At 42.7% G+C, this 18,322-nt stretch overlaps 1 protein-coding gene across 2 annotated transcripts in view; it reads left to right on the plus strand.

The window, feature by feature from the left end:
• Window positions 1-18,322, plus strand: part of ANK1 (ankyrin 1) — a 197,051-nt gene that overhangs the window by 101,359 nt on the left and 77,370 nt on the right. For both annotated transcript variants that reach the window (XM_072149293.1, XM_072149294.1), the window contains exon 3: window positions 8,337-8,438. In XM_072149293.1, coding sequence (XP_072005394.1) covers window positions 8,337-8,438 — 102 coding nt within the window. The remainder of the gene's footprint in view (window positions 1-8,336; window positions 8,439-18,322) is intronic.

The raw sequence follows: 18,322 nt of genomic DNA on the forward strand, positions 1-18,322 counted from the left end.
TAATACTGTCACATAATGTACATATAGTACACATGTAATAACACTGTCACATAATACACATATAGTACACATGTAATAACACTGTCACATAATGTACATATAGTACACATGTAATAACACTGTCACATAATACACATATAGTACACATGTAATAATACTGTCACATAATACACATATAGTACACATGTAATAACACTGTCACATAATACACATATAGTACACATGTAATAACGCCGTCACATAATGCACATATAGTACACATGTAATAACACTGTCACATAACGCACATATAGTACACATGTAATAACACTGTCACATAATACACATATAGTACACATGTAATAACACCGTCACATAATGCACATATAGTACACATGTAATAACACCGTCACATAATACACATATAGTACACATGTAATAACACCGTCACATAATACACATATAGTACACATGTAATAATACTGTCACATAATGCACATATAGTACACATGTAATAACACTGTCACATAATACACATATAGTACACATGTAATAACGCCGTCACATAATGCACATATAGTACACATGTAATAACACTGTCACATAACGCACATATAGTACACATGTAATAACACTGTCACATAATACACATATAGTACACATGTAATAACACCGTCACATAATGCACATATAGTACACATGTAATAACACCGTCACATAATACACATATAGTACACATGTAATAACACCGTCACATAATACACATATAGTACACATGTAATAACACCATCACATAACGCACATATAGTACACATGTAATAATACTGTCACATAATGCACATATAGTACACATGTAATAACACCGTCACATAATGCACATATAGTACACATGTAATAATACTGTCACATAATGCACATATAGTACACATGTAATAACACCGTCACATAACGCACATATAGTACACATGTAATAACACTGTCACATAATGCACATATAGTACACATGTAATAACACCGTCACATATTACACATATAGTACACATGTAATAATACTGTCACAAAATGCACATATAGTACACATGTAATAACACCGTCACATAATGCACATATAGTACACATGTAATAACACCGTCACATAATGCACATATAGTACACATGTAATAACACCATCACATAATACACATATAGTACACATGTAATAACACCGTCACATAACGCACATATAGTACACATGTAACAACACCGTCACATAACGCACATATAGTACACATGTAATAACACCGTCACATAATGCGCATATAGTACACATGTAATAACACCGTCACATAATGCACATATAGTACACATGTAATAACACCGTCACATAACGCACATATAGTACACATGTAATAACACCGTCACATAACGCACATATAGTACACATGTAATAACACCGTCACATAATGTACATATAGTACACATGTAATAACACCGTCACATAATGTACATATAGTACACATGTAATAACACTGTCACATAATGCACATATAGTACACATGTAATAACACGTCACATAATACACATATAGTACACATGTAATAACGCCGTCACATAATGCACATATAGTACACATGTAATAACACGTCACATAATACACATATAGTACACATGTAATAACGCCGTCACATAATGCACATATAGTACACATGTAATAACACTGTCACATAACGCACATATAGTACACATGTAATAACACTGTCAAATAATGCACATATAGTACACATGTAATAACACTGTCAAATAATGCACATATAGTACACATGTAATAACACCGTCACATAATGTACATATAGTACACATGTAATAACACTGTCACATAATGCACATATAGTACACATGTAATAACACGTCACATAATGCACATATAGTACACATGTAATAACACCGTCACATAACGCACATATAGTACACATGTAATAACACTGTCACATAACGCACATATAGTACACATGTAATAACACCGTCACATAACGCACATATAGTACACATGTAATAACACCGTCACATAATGTACATATAGTACACATGTAATAACACTGTCACATAATGCACATATAGTACACATGTAATAACACCGTCACATAATACACATATAGTACACATGTAATAACACGTCACATAATACACATATAGTACACATGTAATAACGCCGTCACATAATGCACATATAGTACACATGTAATAACGCCGTCACATAATACACATATAGTACACATGTAATAACGCCGTCACATAATGCACATATAGTACACGTGTAATAACACCGTCACATAATGCACATATAGTACACATGTAATAACACGTCACATAATACACATATAGTACACATGTAATAACGCCGTCACATAATGCACATATAGTACACATGTAATAACACTGTCACATTATGCACATATAGTACACTTGTAATAACGCCGTCACATAATGCACATATAGTACACATGTAATAATACTGTCACATAATACACATATAGTACACATGTAATAACACTGTCACATAATACACATATAGTACACAAGTAATAATACTGTCACATAATGCACATATAGTACACATGTAATAATAGTCACATACTGCACATATAGTACACATGTAATAATAGTCACATACTGCACATATAGTACACATGTAATAATACTGTCACATAATGCACATATAGTACACTTGTAATAACACCGTCACATAATGCACATATAGTACACATGTAATAACACCGTCACATAATGCACATATAGTACACTTGTAATAACACCGTCACATAATGCACATATAGTACACATGTAATAACAGTCACATAATGCACATATAGTACACATGGTCCTGGAAAAAGAATTTGTTGATAACCCCACAGTTCTATTATAAAACCTTTGACTGTCAATTACTGTGTGTGGGCGGAGTAATCAGGACTCTCACTGTCAATTACTGTGTGTGGGCGGAGTAATCAGGACTCTCACTGTCAATTACTGTGTGTGGGCGGAGTAATCAGGACTCTCACTGCCAATCACTGTGTGTGGGCGGAGTAATCAGGACTCTCACTGTCAGTCACTGTGTGAGGGAAAAAATGGACTCTGACTGTCTTTCCTAAGAATCATGTTTATGAAGTCCAGACTGTACCTGAAGAGCAGATGTGAGGGGACTAAGGAACCCCTGTACAGAGTCCATCACTTTTGAAGGAAAACACTACAGCAAGACCTAATATTATCTCTGGTAAAATGTGGGCCCTATGCATGAACCTTATTATGGGCCAAAAGGTGTTGTTGTCCATATATTTATTTTACATTTTATTTTTCTTCATGATTGCCGAAAGGGGAATCATAATCTAAATGGTAACCTAGCACCAAGCATTCAGAATTTACTGCGGTATTTCCGTCATGAAAACAGGGTTCAGCCCAGAGCTGAGCTCTATGATATAAAATTATTCTGGGGTCCCACTCTTTATTCCACCCTAGGAGACAAGCCTTTATAGCCTCCAAATTGGATTCTCCCCAGCTGGATATCTGAGGCTCATTATTGGGTTAGAGCCTGGTCCCACCACAGGATCCTCTGATGAGCCAGTCCAAAACTGTCTGCATCCCATCTACATGGTCACAACTACTTACCGTATATATTTTTTCAGCACAAAAATTGTGTGGGTGGGGTAATCAGGAAAAAAAAAACTCGGCTCATACTCGATTCTATTTAAAAAATGAACACTGTAGTAACCCTCCCGACGCCCCTGCAGGGTCCTTCGAGCCCTCTTTGGGTCCCCTCGCGATGCTGGCAGCTCACAAACAATGACATCGGCAAGCGACTGACGTCATTGTGTGTGCTGGCCGAGTGCGAAGACCCGAAGTGGAGCCAAACGATGGGAAGAGGACCCAAAGGACCCGAAGAGGCACCGGAGCATCGGAAGCAAGAAGAGGACCTGCAGGGCCGTTGGAAAGGTGAGTACTGTGTTAAATTTTGCAATTACAGACTTGGCATACTCAGGGCAGGGCCTGGCCAGATATATGTCCGGGGTGCTGGGCAGGCTATTTACTAGAGGGGGGGCAGGGGCTGGCCATAGACTGCAGGAGCTGGCATGCTATATACTACAGTGGGCTGGCAGGCTATATACTACAAGGGGCTGACTGGCTATATACTACAGGGGCCTGGCAGGCTATATACTTCAGGGGCTGGCAGGCTATATACTGCAGGGGCTGGTAGGCTATATACTACAGGGGGCTGGCTGGCTATATACTACAGGGGGCTGGCTATATACTGTAGGGGCTGGCAGGTTACATACTGGGGTCAGGGCCTGGCAGGCTATTTACTGGGTGCAGGGGCCTGGCAGGCTATATACTATGGGGGGAAGGCAGGAGATGACAGGCAATATACTGGGGAACATAGGCTGGTCAGCTTTATACTGACTGGAGGCTGTGACCAATGCATTTCTCACTCTTGGCTTATACTCAAGTCAATAGGTTTTCCCAGTTTTTTGTGTTAAAATTAGGGGCCTCGGCTTATACTCTGTACAGCTTATACTCGAGTATATACGGCAATCTTCCCCGTTTTATATGGTTTGTCACCATCGTTATAGCAGCTCAAAGCTTATGGATCAGGGACAGCAGAACTCCTGAGAGACTGGACTGATTTCCTGGAAAGTCAGAGAGGCTTCTGCAATGCCAGTATATTGTGTAAGACAAGGTTAGGTACATGATAGAGAGAAATACAGCGCGTCCTGATAAGATCTTGACTATGAGGTTGGAATACAAGGACTCATTCAAAGAGCCTTCAGGAAAGGGAGATATCCCAATGTCACCTGTTAGGTCAGATTGGACACTAGATTGTGGAGGAAGCAATTCGGTCAAGGTAAAGTAGTGGATTATGAGATTGCCTCAAGCCAGTGAAGATGAGAGATAAAGACTGTGAAGTATTCATGAAACTGTGAAGAGACAAAAGTTGGCCAAGGGATGTGTTACCGTTGAGATCCAAGAGTAGAGTCTTGTAGTACGCAGGCAGAGATGGGGATGATGGAAAGTGTCAAAGCTCTGGTCAAAGAGACAGAAGAACATTTTGGGCCAATGTGCTGAAGTGTCAGAAGCTGAGAATAGTTGTGAGATAATAACTGGGGATAGGATGGCCAACCAATATGGGTTTAGTGTATCTGGCCAGCTTTCATCACCATTTATGGTCTCTGTTCAGAATACCCTTTGTCTACACATAATTTACTATATATGGCTTACCAAGGCAGGACTTCCTTCTGGGTTTGTGATATGCGGACTCCAGCTCTAGACCTTTGTTTCCAAGTTCGTGTGGTGGTAGTGAGTTGGCTTGGTGACTCCAGCCAGTGTCATAATCACCCAACAGAATACCAGAGGATCCTCCAAACTCTAACTCAATAGTGGACCATAGAGTTCAAGCGGAAGCTTTAGTAACTGGTGCGGGGGTTCTCAGGACCTGGAACCCATCAATTAAAAAGACAGAACCGATACAGAATACACTACTCATTCATATCTGAGACTTTCTAAGATGCCCCTGTGGGTGCAAGGTATGAATGTACGGTAGGCCCGGACACATGACGCCTTAGTATGAACCCAGAGACAAAAAATGTTCTGCTCTGGGACTAAATTTGTAGCCATCTACCGCTCCAATGCGGAGACCGTATTATATAGATTCTGTATGTTATGTTAGATCTAACAGAAGGCTTAGTCACTGACTAATAATTTGTATGGACAATAGTTGAATGCGGTTACAGATCTGATGTCATGTCTGGAGCACCAGGAGAAGACAGGAGTAAGGAGGCTGCAATGTCACTGGTGCCCTGTACCTGGCAGGGATACCTGCTCTTCTAATGTCTGACAGTAACAGATATCAATGCATTGGGCCATTTCTTTAGAAATAGTGGGGCACACTTACTAAGGGTCCACGGACCGCGATTCTGTCAGGTTTTCCCGAATTTTTCCGTTTTGCGCCGAATTGCCCCGGTTTTTGGCGCACGCGAAAGGATTGTGGCGCATCGGCGCCGGCTTGCACGCGACGGAAATCGGGGGGCGCGGACGTACGAAAACCTGAAGGATTCGGAAAAACCTCTGCATTTAAAAAAAAAAAAAAAAAGTGACATGCACTTACCTGCACCCAGCGTAGGACGGTGAACTCCAGTGCATTCCGATGAACTTCAGCGCAGCAGCGACAACTGGTGGACGTCGGAGGAACTACCTTAGTGAATCCCGGCAGAACCCGAATCCTCCGCAGAGAAGGCGCCGCTGGATCGCGAATTGACCGGGTAAATAAATCTGCCCCAATGTGTCGCAAGATCACGCACTCAGATGCACCAGGAAGAAGCAGGTGAACTTCGGCGGACCTCGGCGCAGCAGCGACACATGCAGGAAATTTGACGCACGATCTTAGTAAATCGCGCCGGACCCGAATCCTCATCGGACAACGCATCGTGGGTAAGTAAATGTGCCCCAGTGTTTTAACATCATATAAAAACATATAAAAAAATTATTGAAAAAAAATTACCCTTTCCACTGCTTCTGGTGCATTTGGAATTTCCCTGCCCCCCAACTTTTCCAGTTAAAATATAGAGTTTGGCATATACTCGCGTATAAGACTACCCCTCTTCCAACGCACATATGGAAAAAAGATCTGATTTCAATATGGTAATTGTAATTAATTAAAATCTTCTGTACAAAAATTTTTTCTGTACAAAAAACAAATCTTCATTTCGCCATCTTCTGCCGCTTTTCATACTTTGGTGTACGGAGCCGTGTGTGGTGTCATTTTTTTGCGAGATGAGATGACGATTTCTTTGACGCTACTTTGAGCTTTTAATCACTTTTTATGTAGAAAAATGGCGTTTCGGACATTCCGGTGCTATTTTCCGTTATGGGGTTAAACGCCGCGATTAACTGTGGTAATATTTTGATAGATTGGTCATTTTGGGAAGCGGCGATACCTAACATGTTGATGTTATGTTTTATAGCAGTTCTAGGGTGAGGGGGGAGGATTTTAATTGTTGGGTTTTTAACTTTAGAAAAAAATTTTTTGCTTTTGTTTAGACTCTAGGTTTTCTTATTGTTCCTCTCATATACTGCATGCTACAGTATGGCGGTATATGGGGATTTTACTGCTCATTTATGACAATGCTCCACATTGTCACAAATGAGCAGAAAACATACAGCCTTGGGTCATGGCGACAAATCATCACTCCCCGATATGACGTCTGCTATGCCGGCAGCGATGAAAGGGTTAACACATTTTTTTAAGTCCCTACACATTGATTATACTATGTAACGAAAAAAGCAGTTTTTCTGACTTAAAGATTTCAAGTGCATGGAAGCACCACTAGGGGGAGCTAATTGTACACTGTTGCATATACGCAATATTCAATCATATGTATGCACTGAGTCTTCCTAGTGACAGCAAAAGGTAACGGTTACAATGCTGCCACCACCCCAGGGGCAGTCCACTGCCAATGTCCCTGTTTTTATAGAATCTTTTGTTAAACCCTTTGTATACTTAGTGCGTTGCAGTACCTGTTTTATGTTCTCTGGATGTATTTTGTTGCATTTACCTAAATGGTAGGGAATCATTTTTGTCCATACAAGTCATTAGTCAGTGACTAAGTGTTGAAGTAATGTCCAAATGACCAGTGAAAAATGTTACAAGTCTCCGCTATGTTACTTGGGCTTCATCCCAGGAATGAGGGCCAAGGAAACCTGATCAACCTTGATCTGAAGTCCTGAGGAGCTTGTGGTTGGGAGGAAGGTCTCTACCTTATACAGGCAGTCCCCGGGTTACGTACAAGATAGGTTCTGTAGGTTTGTTCTTAAGTTGAGTTTGTATGTAAGTCGGAACCGTAATCTTTTATTATTGTAACCCCAGTCAAAATTTTTTGGGCCTCTGTGACAATTGGATTTTAAAAATGTTGGGTTGTCATAAGAACCAGGAATAACACTAAAGCTTCATTACAGACACCTGTGATAACTGTTACAGCTGATTATTGTAGCCTAGGACTAAAGTACAGTAAATTACCAATATCCAGAGTTCCGTTTGTAACTAGTGGTCGTCTGTAAGTCAGGTGTTCTTAAGTAGGGGACCGCCTGTATAGGAAAAGGGTAAAGAAACCAAAGAGGACATTAACATGCAAATTCATGAAAAGGGACAGTTTTCTTTTACACTAGGTGGCGCTAGAGGAGCAATTTACAATCAGGAGGACTTGCTGTCTGTCCCTGAGATGGAGACATTGCCAGGGACTGATCAGTGTACCGCGCTGTGGATTGTGTTGGTGCTTTCTAAGTGAAGGGGAAATAAATAAATCATGATGCTGATGTGATCTCTCTATCTCTTTCAGGCTGATGCAGCGACCAGCTTCCTGCGAGCGGCCAGGGCTGGAAACCTGGATAGAGCGCTGGAACATCTGAGGAATGGGGTGGACATAAACACCTGTAACCAGGTAGAGTGTGACCTTACTGAAATGCACAAAACATATGGACTCATGAGAACTTTGTTTATGTAGGAGGAGACCCTTTAAGTGTCGCGTTGAGGTCTTCTGGTGGACTGTGATCTTCTCTGAGGCCACCACCGCCAATGACAAATAGTACACAGTGCCACAAAGTCTATTCCACCCACCACCACCACTACGGTTCAGCCGGCACCTTTGGGTCTTCTGGAGAATATCGGGCGTGTGGGAAAGGTCCAGCCTCATATGTCCTGTGATCCTGAGGGGGAGATATGTGGTCAGACCTGTCCCACAGGCCGTGTATTCTGCCCGACCTCACCGTGCCTTCTGACCTTCCTTCAAAGACAGCATGGGATGTCATGTCTTACCGTCCAGCCATCTTCCATCTTCTGAGACTCAAATCACCACCAATTTACGATGCGTATCGTTCACGCCTTGTTTCTAACTGGTTGATTTTTGTAAGTTATATTTATTTTGTTTTTGTTTTTTCACCGTTTCTTGTCTCGTACAGGTCTACAATTTTTGGTTTTGTTCTTTTCCCTTCTTGGGATGTCCTCCACTTGAAGGACATCTACCATCGGGCTTACTGATAGTAGACTGCCCTAACTCACTATGCTTGTTATGTCTTCCAAGGGATGGAACCCTTTTTAATTTTATCCTGGAACGGAACAAATCTACCGAAAACGAGTTTATAAAATTATGCAAATGAGCCGGAGAGGCTCCAGTCTACGTCACTGGATCGCCTGCTGTTAATTAACGCATACCCCCCCCTTTGTTCATTGCAACCTGATCCCGCCCGTCGATCGCGCAAACAGCCAATGATCTTACAATCGATGGGCGGGACCAGGCTTCACTAAACAGAGTGGAGGCGTGCATAAATTAACAGCTGCCGGAGCCAAGATGTGCTACAATGATGTCATCCATCATCATTTGCATCAATTTATAAACTATATTTTCTGGAGATTTTTCCAGGATATGATAAAAATGGTTCAATCCCCTATAAGACATGATGAACGAGTGGGTTAGGGGAGTGTATTATCCATAAAATCCTTTAAGACCTCTTCCCACAAAGCCCCTAACTACAAAAAGCGATCCTACTTCAGAAGGTCTCATTATTCTTGTATTTTTTTTGTATATAGATGAAGTACAGATTATTTTTGGACATGGTTAAGAGCGTCCCCTGTTGTTACTTTTCATTCCCTTTAAGGATGTCGTCCTAATGTGTCCTGTGCTGGTATGAGGAGGCATCTCCTGGCACAGGGGCGTAACTTTAGGCGGTGCAGAGGTTGCGATTGCACCTGGGCCCAAGAGGCTTCGGGGGCCCTTATGGTGTCACTTTCCCATATGAGAAGACTATTACTATAAATCATACATTATCCCCTTAAGGACGCAGCCTGTTTGCAGGTTAAGGCTCGCAACTTTTTTTGGAAATTTGACCAGTGTCTCTTCCTGTGGTAATAACTTTTCAACGCTTTAAGATATCTCTGTGATTTTGAGATTGTTTTCTCGTGAGACATTGTAGTTTATGTTAGTAGTGTCATTTCGGTGATCCGTTCCTTTTTTGGGGGGTAAAAATTCAAAAATTTAGGAAAAATTTGAAAAAAATGACTATTTTCAAAGTTTCAAATGTTATAATTTTTAGACAAAAAGTGATACCACAAATTTTTTTTGATAGAAACCTTTTGCCATTGGTCTTCTTTTTATATCCATAATTTGTTTTAAGTTTCCATTATTTTTATGGATGTGAGAAGGTTTGAAGTTTTAGTAGCAACTTCTCAGATTTTCTTGAAATTTGAAAAATGCTAACTTTTTGGTGATCAATTCAGTTTGGAAGTGCCCTATAAAGACTTATGTACTATATACCCCCACAAGTAACACCATTTTATGAACCTAACATCTCAACCTATTCAAATCAGCATTTAAGAAGTCTGTTAACCCTTTAATTATTTTTCCGGAAGCATATGAAAATGGAGTGGAAATTTTGAAATTTCAATTTTTGATTTCAATCTTTCCAATTTAGCCCTAAAACGGATACATTCAGAAGGAATTTGAGGTAAATATATATTCCTAATTTCTTGCCCTGCTTCTTCCGAGTACGGCAATACCAGACATGTGGATGTCAGCTGCTGTTTCCCCGCACAGCGATGTCCAGAACAGAGTTAGCGATACTGGGAATTTGGAAGGCCAATTTGGCTGCAAATATTTTGTGGTGCCACAGTGTAATTGAAGAGCCCCTGAAGTAAAAGTACAATAGAAAACCCCCCAAAATGTCACCATTTCAGAAACTAGACCCCTCAAAGAATTTATCGGTGGTTGTGGTGAGCATTTTAACCCCCGACACGCTGGTCAAAATTGAATGCAAAGTAAATGGTGCAGAGTAAAAATTGTGTTTTTATCTCAAAAATGTCATTTTAGTGCCACATATACTGTGCCCAACCCATGCCACTTTAGACAAACACCCCAAAAATCATTCTGCGGGTTGTCCCAAGTACAGCAATACCACACATGTGCCAATAATTTACAGACTGGGCACACAGAAGGGATGAGAACGGAAGGAGTGAAATTTTGATTTTACAGCTCCGTTTTCACATGTTTGGATTTGGAGTGCCATGTCATGTTGGCAGGGCCCGTGAGGTGCCAGTGCAATAGAAACCCCCAATAAATGATACCATTACGGAAACTAGACCCCTCAAAGAATTTATCGGTGGTTGTGGTGAGCATTTTAACCCCCGACACGCTGGTCAAAATTAAATGCAAAGTAAATGGTGCAGAGTAAAAATTGCGTTTTTATCTCAAAAATGTCATTTTAGTGCCTCATATACTGTGCCCAACCCATGCCACTTTAGACAAACACCCCAAAAATCATTCTGCGGGTTGTCCCGAGTACGGCAATACCACACATGTGCCAGTAATTTACAGACTGGGCACAAAGAAGGGATGAGAACGGAAGGAGTGAAATTTTGATTTTACAGCTCCGTTTTCACATGTTTGGATTTGGAGTGCCATGTCATGTTGGCAGGGCCCGTGAGGTGCCAGTGCAATAGAAACCCCCAATAAATGATACCATTATGGAAACTAGACCCCTCAAAGAATTTATCGGTGGTTGTGGTGAGCATTTTAACCTCCGACACGCTGGTCAAAATTAAATGCAAAGTAAATGGTGCAGAGTAAAAATTGCGTTTTTATCTCAAAAATGTCATTTTAGTGCCTCATATACTGTGCCCAACCCATGCCACTTTAGACAAACACCCCAAAAATCATTCTGCGGGTTGTCCTGAGTACGGCAATACCACACATGTGCCAATAATTTACAGACTGGGCACACAGAAGGGATGAGAACGGAAGGAGTGAAATTTTGATTTTACAGCTCCGTTTTCACATGTTTGGATTTGGAGTGCCATGTCATGTTGGCAGGGCCCGTGAGGTGCCAGTGCAATAGAAACCCCCAATAAATGATACCATTACGGAAACTAGACCCCTCAAAGAATTTATCGGTGGTTGTGGTGAGCATTTTAACCCCCGACACGCTGGTCAAAATTAAATGCAAAGTAAATGGTGCAGAGTAAAAATTGCGTTTTTATCTCAAAAATGTCATTTTAGTGCGTCATATATTGTGCCCAACCCATGCCCCTTTAGACAAACACCCCAAAAATCATTCTGTGGGTTGTCCCGAGTACAGCAATACCACACATGTGCCAATAATTTACAGACTGGGCACACGGCAGGGGTCAGGAATAAAGAAGCACAATTTAGGTTTTCAAGCTTCGTTTTCACTAGATTGGTAATGGGGGGTACCCCCGAGGTACCAGTACAATAGAAACCCCCAAGTAGTGAACCTATTTTGGAAAGGGCACCCCTCAAAGAATGTATGTAGGCTTGTATGAGCATTTTAACCCCCAACACGCTGGCCAAAATTGAGTGCAAAGTAAATGGTGCAGAGTAAAAATTGTGTTTTTATCTCAAAAATGTCATTTTAGTGCCTCATGTACTGTGCCCAATCCATGCCACTTTAGACAAACACCCCAAAAATCATTCTGCGGGTTGTCCCGAGTACAGCAATACCACACATGTGCCAATAATTTACAGGCTGGGCACACGGCAGGGGTCAGGAAGAAAGAAGCACAATTTAGGTTTTCAAGCTTCGTTTTCACTAGATTGGTAATGGGGGGTACCCCCGAGGTACCAGTACAATAGAAACCCCCAAGTAGTGAACCCATTTTGGAAAGGGCACCCCTCAAAGAATGTATGTAGGCTTGTATGAGCATTTTAACCCCTAAGGTGCTGGCTCAAATGTAATACAAAGTGAGTAGTGCAGAGAAACAATTGTATTGCAATTTATCAAATATGCCATTGAAGTGACAAAAGTATTTTGCCCAACTCATGCCACTGGGGAAAAACACATCAAAGATCATTCTGCGGGTTACCCCGGTTAGGGCAATACCCCATAGGAGGCAATAATCTGTAGGATGGAGACAAGGCAGGGCTCAAAAGGGAATAACATGTTGGAGCACAGACATTGTACATTTTTTTTTTCTTTTTGGCATCATGAAAGATTTGTAGATGCCAATAGGGGCCAGTACAGTAGAAACCCCTAAGAACTGACCCCCTCCATGAATTAATCTAGGGGTATAGTTGGCATTTTAACCCCACAGGTGGACCCCTGAAAAAGTGCATAATGGATAGTGCATAGTAAAAAATATCCATTATGTCATTTTTTGCCCAGCTGCTGCCATGGGAGACAAACACCCTAAAAATCATGATGCATGTTTTCCCGGGTAAAGCATACGGGGCAGTAATCTACAGGCTGGGCAAATGGCAGGGCTTAGAAGGGAAGGTGCGGCATGCGGCATGATGTATAAGCTGTGCGTCAAGGTAACAACAGGGTACTCTAAAAATCCAGGGATGTATGATAAATTCGGAAGCAATCTTTCATACATAACCCTGGTTTTTCTGGGCATGTCTCACAGTGATGAATGGTGTCCTTCCTAATGCCATTTTTGGAGCACACCCTGCACCTTTTTTGTGACCTTCCCTTGCTGGCTGTTTGGGGAACTACTCCTGAAAAGTGCTGCCCTGGTACAATACGTGATGTGGCCTCACTTCCAGATGTGCTAGCACTCCCCCCTTCCTGGTCTCCAAAAAGAAAGTACTTTATTACCACCTCTTGAAATTCCAGGAAAGTTCCCCTCTGGCCGGCATATCGATGCAGCACATAAGCATTATACAATGCCATCTGCATCATGTGCACTCCCAGCTTCTTGTACCACACCCTCGACTTCCGCATGGCATTGTACGGCTGAAGCACCTGGTCAGACAAGTCCACCCCTCCCATGTATTTGTTATAATCTAAAATACAGTCTGGCTTGGGGGTTTCTGTACTGGCACCTCGTACTGGTACAGGGGTGGTGGTGTGCTCATGTATTGTGGTTAATACAAGGACTTCTCTCTTGTCCTGTACTTAACACACAATACAGAGTCGCTGCATAGTGCCCTGCTTTCGTGCCTTTTAAGTTTTTGCCCAAGCAGCGACTTAGGGAGACCTCTCTGATTTCTGCGTACAGTGCCGCATGCCGCAGTATTTCTGGAAGTGAGGCACTTGAACAGGGTGGTGCTGGTGTAGAAATTGTCCAGGTAGAGGTGGTAGCCCTGGTCCAGCAGTGGGTGCACTAAATCCCACACTATCTTCCCTGTAACACCCAGGAAGGGGGGGCATTCTGGGGGCACTATAGTGGAGTCCTTCCCTTCATATACCCTGAACTTGTATGTGTACCCTGATGAACTTTCGCACAGCTTATACATCTTCACACCATACCTTGCCCTCTTATTGGGCAGGTACTGGCGGAAGTGAAGTCTCCCTTTGAATTGTACCAGGGACTCGTCTATGCTCACATGTTTGGCGGGGGTATATGCCTGGGCAAACTTGGCACTAAAATGATCTAATATGGGCCTGACCTTAAATAACCGATCATAACTGGGGTCACCTCTGGGTGGGCACTGTGTGTTGTCAGTGTAGTGCAAAAACTTATGGATGGCTTCAAAGCGCATCCTGCTCATTGCCATGCGGAACATGGGGGTGTGGTACAGTATGTCTGTGCTCCAGTAGTCCCTGATTGAAGGCTTCTTTACTATCCCCATGAGGAGTATTATGCCCCAATACTTGTGCATCTCTGCTGCAGTGACAGGGGTCCACCTGTAGGGTTGTGCATAAAAGGATGTGGGGTTTTGGGCAATATGTTGTGCAGCGTAGAGATTTGTCTGAAATATAATAATATTCAGCAGCTCCTCATCAAAAAAAAATTTAAAAAAGTCCACAGCTCTGAGCCCTGTCGTGTCAAAGTTAATTCCAGGATGGCCCAAAAAGTCAGGGACCTGAGGGGTATAATTATCTGGGGCTACCCATGTGGGGTCAGTGGAAGCCCCAGACGCTTCTCCTGCAGAAGTCCCAGAAACTTCTCCTGCAGAAGTCCCAGGCACTTCTCCTGCAGAAGTCCCAGGCACTTCTCCTGCAGAAGTCCCAGGCACTTCTCCTGCAGAAGTCCCTGGAACCCTACGGCGCCTTCTTGGGGGTCCTTCCAGGTCACTGGAAGATGAGCAGGAGGATGATGATAAGTAAAAGGGACCATCATCCCCACTAGCTGACTCGGTGTCAGAGGCAAGCATGTTATATGCCTCCAACACGGTGTACGTCTTCTGAGACATTGCACACAAAAAAAATATAGAACTAGAAAAATTAGATAATGTGCACCAAACTACACGGATAAACCGTCTAGCAGGCACACAAAAAAAAAAATATAATGCACACCAAACTACACGGACAAGCCGCACAGATGGCACACACAAAAAATAATGTGCACTAAACTACACGGACAAGCCGCACAGATAGCACACAAAAAAAAAAAGATAATGCCCACCAAACTACACGGACAAGCCGCACAGATGGCACACACAAAAAATAATGCGCACTAAGCTACACGGACAAGCCGCACAGATAGCACACAAAAAAAATAATGCGCACTAAACTACACGGACAAGCCGCACAGATGGCACACAAAAAAAAAGATAATGCACACCAAACCACACGGACAAGCCGCACAGATGGCACACAAAAAATAATGTGCACTAAACTACACGGACAAGCCGCACAGATAGCACAGAAAAAATAATGCGCACTAAACTACACGGACAAGCCGCACAGATAGCACACAAAAAAAATAATGTGCACTAAACTACACGGACAAGCCGCACAGATAGCACACAAAAAAAATAATGTGCACTAAACTACACGGACAAGCCGCACAGATAGCACACAAAAAAAAATAATGTGCACTAAACTACACGGACAAGCCGCACAGATAGCACACACAAAAAAAAGGTAATGCACACCAAACTACACGGACAAGCCGCACAGATGGCACACACAAAAAATAATGCGCACTAAACTACACGGACAAGCCGCACAGATAGCACACAAAAAAAAATAATGTGCACTAAACTACACGGACAAGCCGCACAGATAGCACACAAAAAAAAATAATGTGCACTAAACTACACGGACAAGCCGCACAGATAGCACACACAAAAAAAAAGGTAATGCACACCAAACTACACGGACAAGCCGCACAGATGGCACACACAAAAAATAATGCGCACTAACCTACACGGACAAGCCGCACAGATAGCACACAAAAAAAATAATGCGCACTAAACTACACGGACAAGCCGCACAGATAGCACACAAAAGAAAAGATAATGCACACCAAACTACACGGACAAGCCGCACAGATGGCACACACAAAAAGTAGCTACGGGTACACCTACGGCGCTAAAAAAACCTATGTGCACCGCGCAAAAGGGCGCTACAAATGCACCTAGCTTGCCCTAAGACAAACTAACTACCGCTAAGACTGCTAAAAGATTCTGTGCAGCGCTATTCACACGGCGCACTGAAAAGTGCGTCCAGTGCAGAACAACGCTAACACAGCGCACTGAAAAGTGCGTTTGGGTTCAGAAGGGACAGACAGGGAAAAACGGAAGACACGTGGGATCACACAAGGCGATCACACAGGGAACACACAGGACACAGGAAAAAACAGATAGGGATGGGAATTTGTAGGGAACAATAGGGATCAGATAAGGATCAGAACACTATTTATAGTGTAAAAGTGTATTTTGGTGTACACAGTAACGCTCTCTCCTCTCTCCAGCGATACCAAACCAAAATGGTGCCGCTGGAGGAAGAGGAAAGGGCTAAAACCAAGTTTTTTAGCCTAAAATCGCCGTAATTGGCCAGTCAGGTTTGACTGGCCAATCACGGCGATCGGCGGGCGGGACCGATTTGATTGGTCGGGTGACAGAGACAGGAACTCCTCCTGCCTCTGTCACCCAAATCTCATCCCGATGTCACCACGTCTCGCGACGTGGTGACAATTCTAAAATAGTATGCGCTCGCGCAGTAGCTGTACTGCGCTGAGCGCTAATCGTCGGAAGCTGCGCAGTACAGCTACGGCGCGGAGCGCTAAGGGGTTATAGTCGAGGTCCTGGCACAGACTTTGCTCTGGGGCCCATCAGCTTCTAGTTACGCCACTGTCCTGGCATATACATTAGTGGACATAGAAGGTGGACATTGTGAGGGGGAATCAAATGAACAGTAGGGGGCGCTATTACAAGTATGTAACAGCAATATCTACACACAAAAACACAGAGTTACAAGAAGAAATGCACCGGAATCGTTATTCCACAGGGAATAAAATAATGTAAAGATTAGAATTTGTATACATTTATTTTTTCATAAATTAAAACCAGATGCCGATACCTAGAACTTTTTTTTTAAAATCAGTTTTTAATTTCTAGATCTGATTTTTTTAATTTTCTGTACACAATTATGGGAATGACCATCTTGTCTGTAATGATTTAATAGGATTTAGAGATACGCTTTACAGCAGCCTCATCTTAGGTTGGAATTGTTGACCTCTCTTGGAGAGTGTTGTGGGCATGCTCAGTGTCCTGTGCAGAGGTCGTTGTGCAGGGAGGGGGACGAGGGGAGATGTGACCTCAAATTGGGAATGGGGGATCCTTTGTTACCTTTGTATTTGATTGGACACAAAAGTTAAGTGAATATCAGACAAACCTGCAAGCCACCTGATATATATGGGGGCATCTGGATTCCCTGGAGGTAAGAAGGATTGGGCAGCTGGATCCATACATGCCCCGATCAAGGGAGATAAGTTGCTGTGAGAGGTATCTAAAAGTGGGTTACTCCTTTCTTCCTATTAAGAAAACACGCAACACTCAATGCAAAGAAGAGGTCAGGAGGTATAGCAAGTCATGGCTAGCCTCGGAGGGAATGCCCCCACCCATTGGTACTCCTACACAGAACTGTATGGCACCCGTTGCTGCAGTCATCTGCTCCTCAGCCGGTTAATGAACATAATCATATTTCCCATCTAAATGCTAATTCCACTTCATTTAACCCAAAAATTGTCTAATTTTGAAGAGGCGTTGAGTGGGGTACAATTAAATCTTTCCTCTCATGTACCTGCTATATCATTGGTGACCCCTGACCTCTCCAAGAGCAATTACCTGCTGCTCCACTTCTCTTATGATATTTGGGTTTTCTCTGTATCTGCTTCACAATCTGCGAATTTATGGGAATACGGGGTGGATTTGCCTCTAATACATTCCACACGGACATCCCTTCTGCCTCCCAATAGACATGCACCCTCAGCCAAGAGTATCATATCCAAGGGATAACAACACTGCTGGGGGCCCAGGACTGATAACACTGCTGGGGGCCCAGGACTGATGACACTGCTGGGGGCCCAGGACTGATGACACTGCTGGGGGCCCAGGACTGATGACATTGCTGGGGGCCCAGGACT

This window comes from Engystomops pustulosus, chromosome 4, assembly GCF_040894005.1.
Source record: "Engystomops pustulosus chromosome 4, aEngPut4.maternal, whole genome shotgun sequence".
NCBI lineage: Eukaryota > Metazoa > Chordata > Amphibia > Anura > Leptodactylidae > Engystomops > Engystomops pustulosus.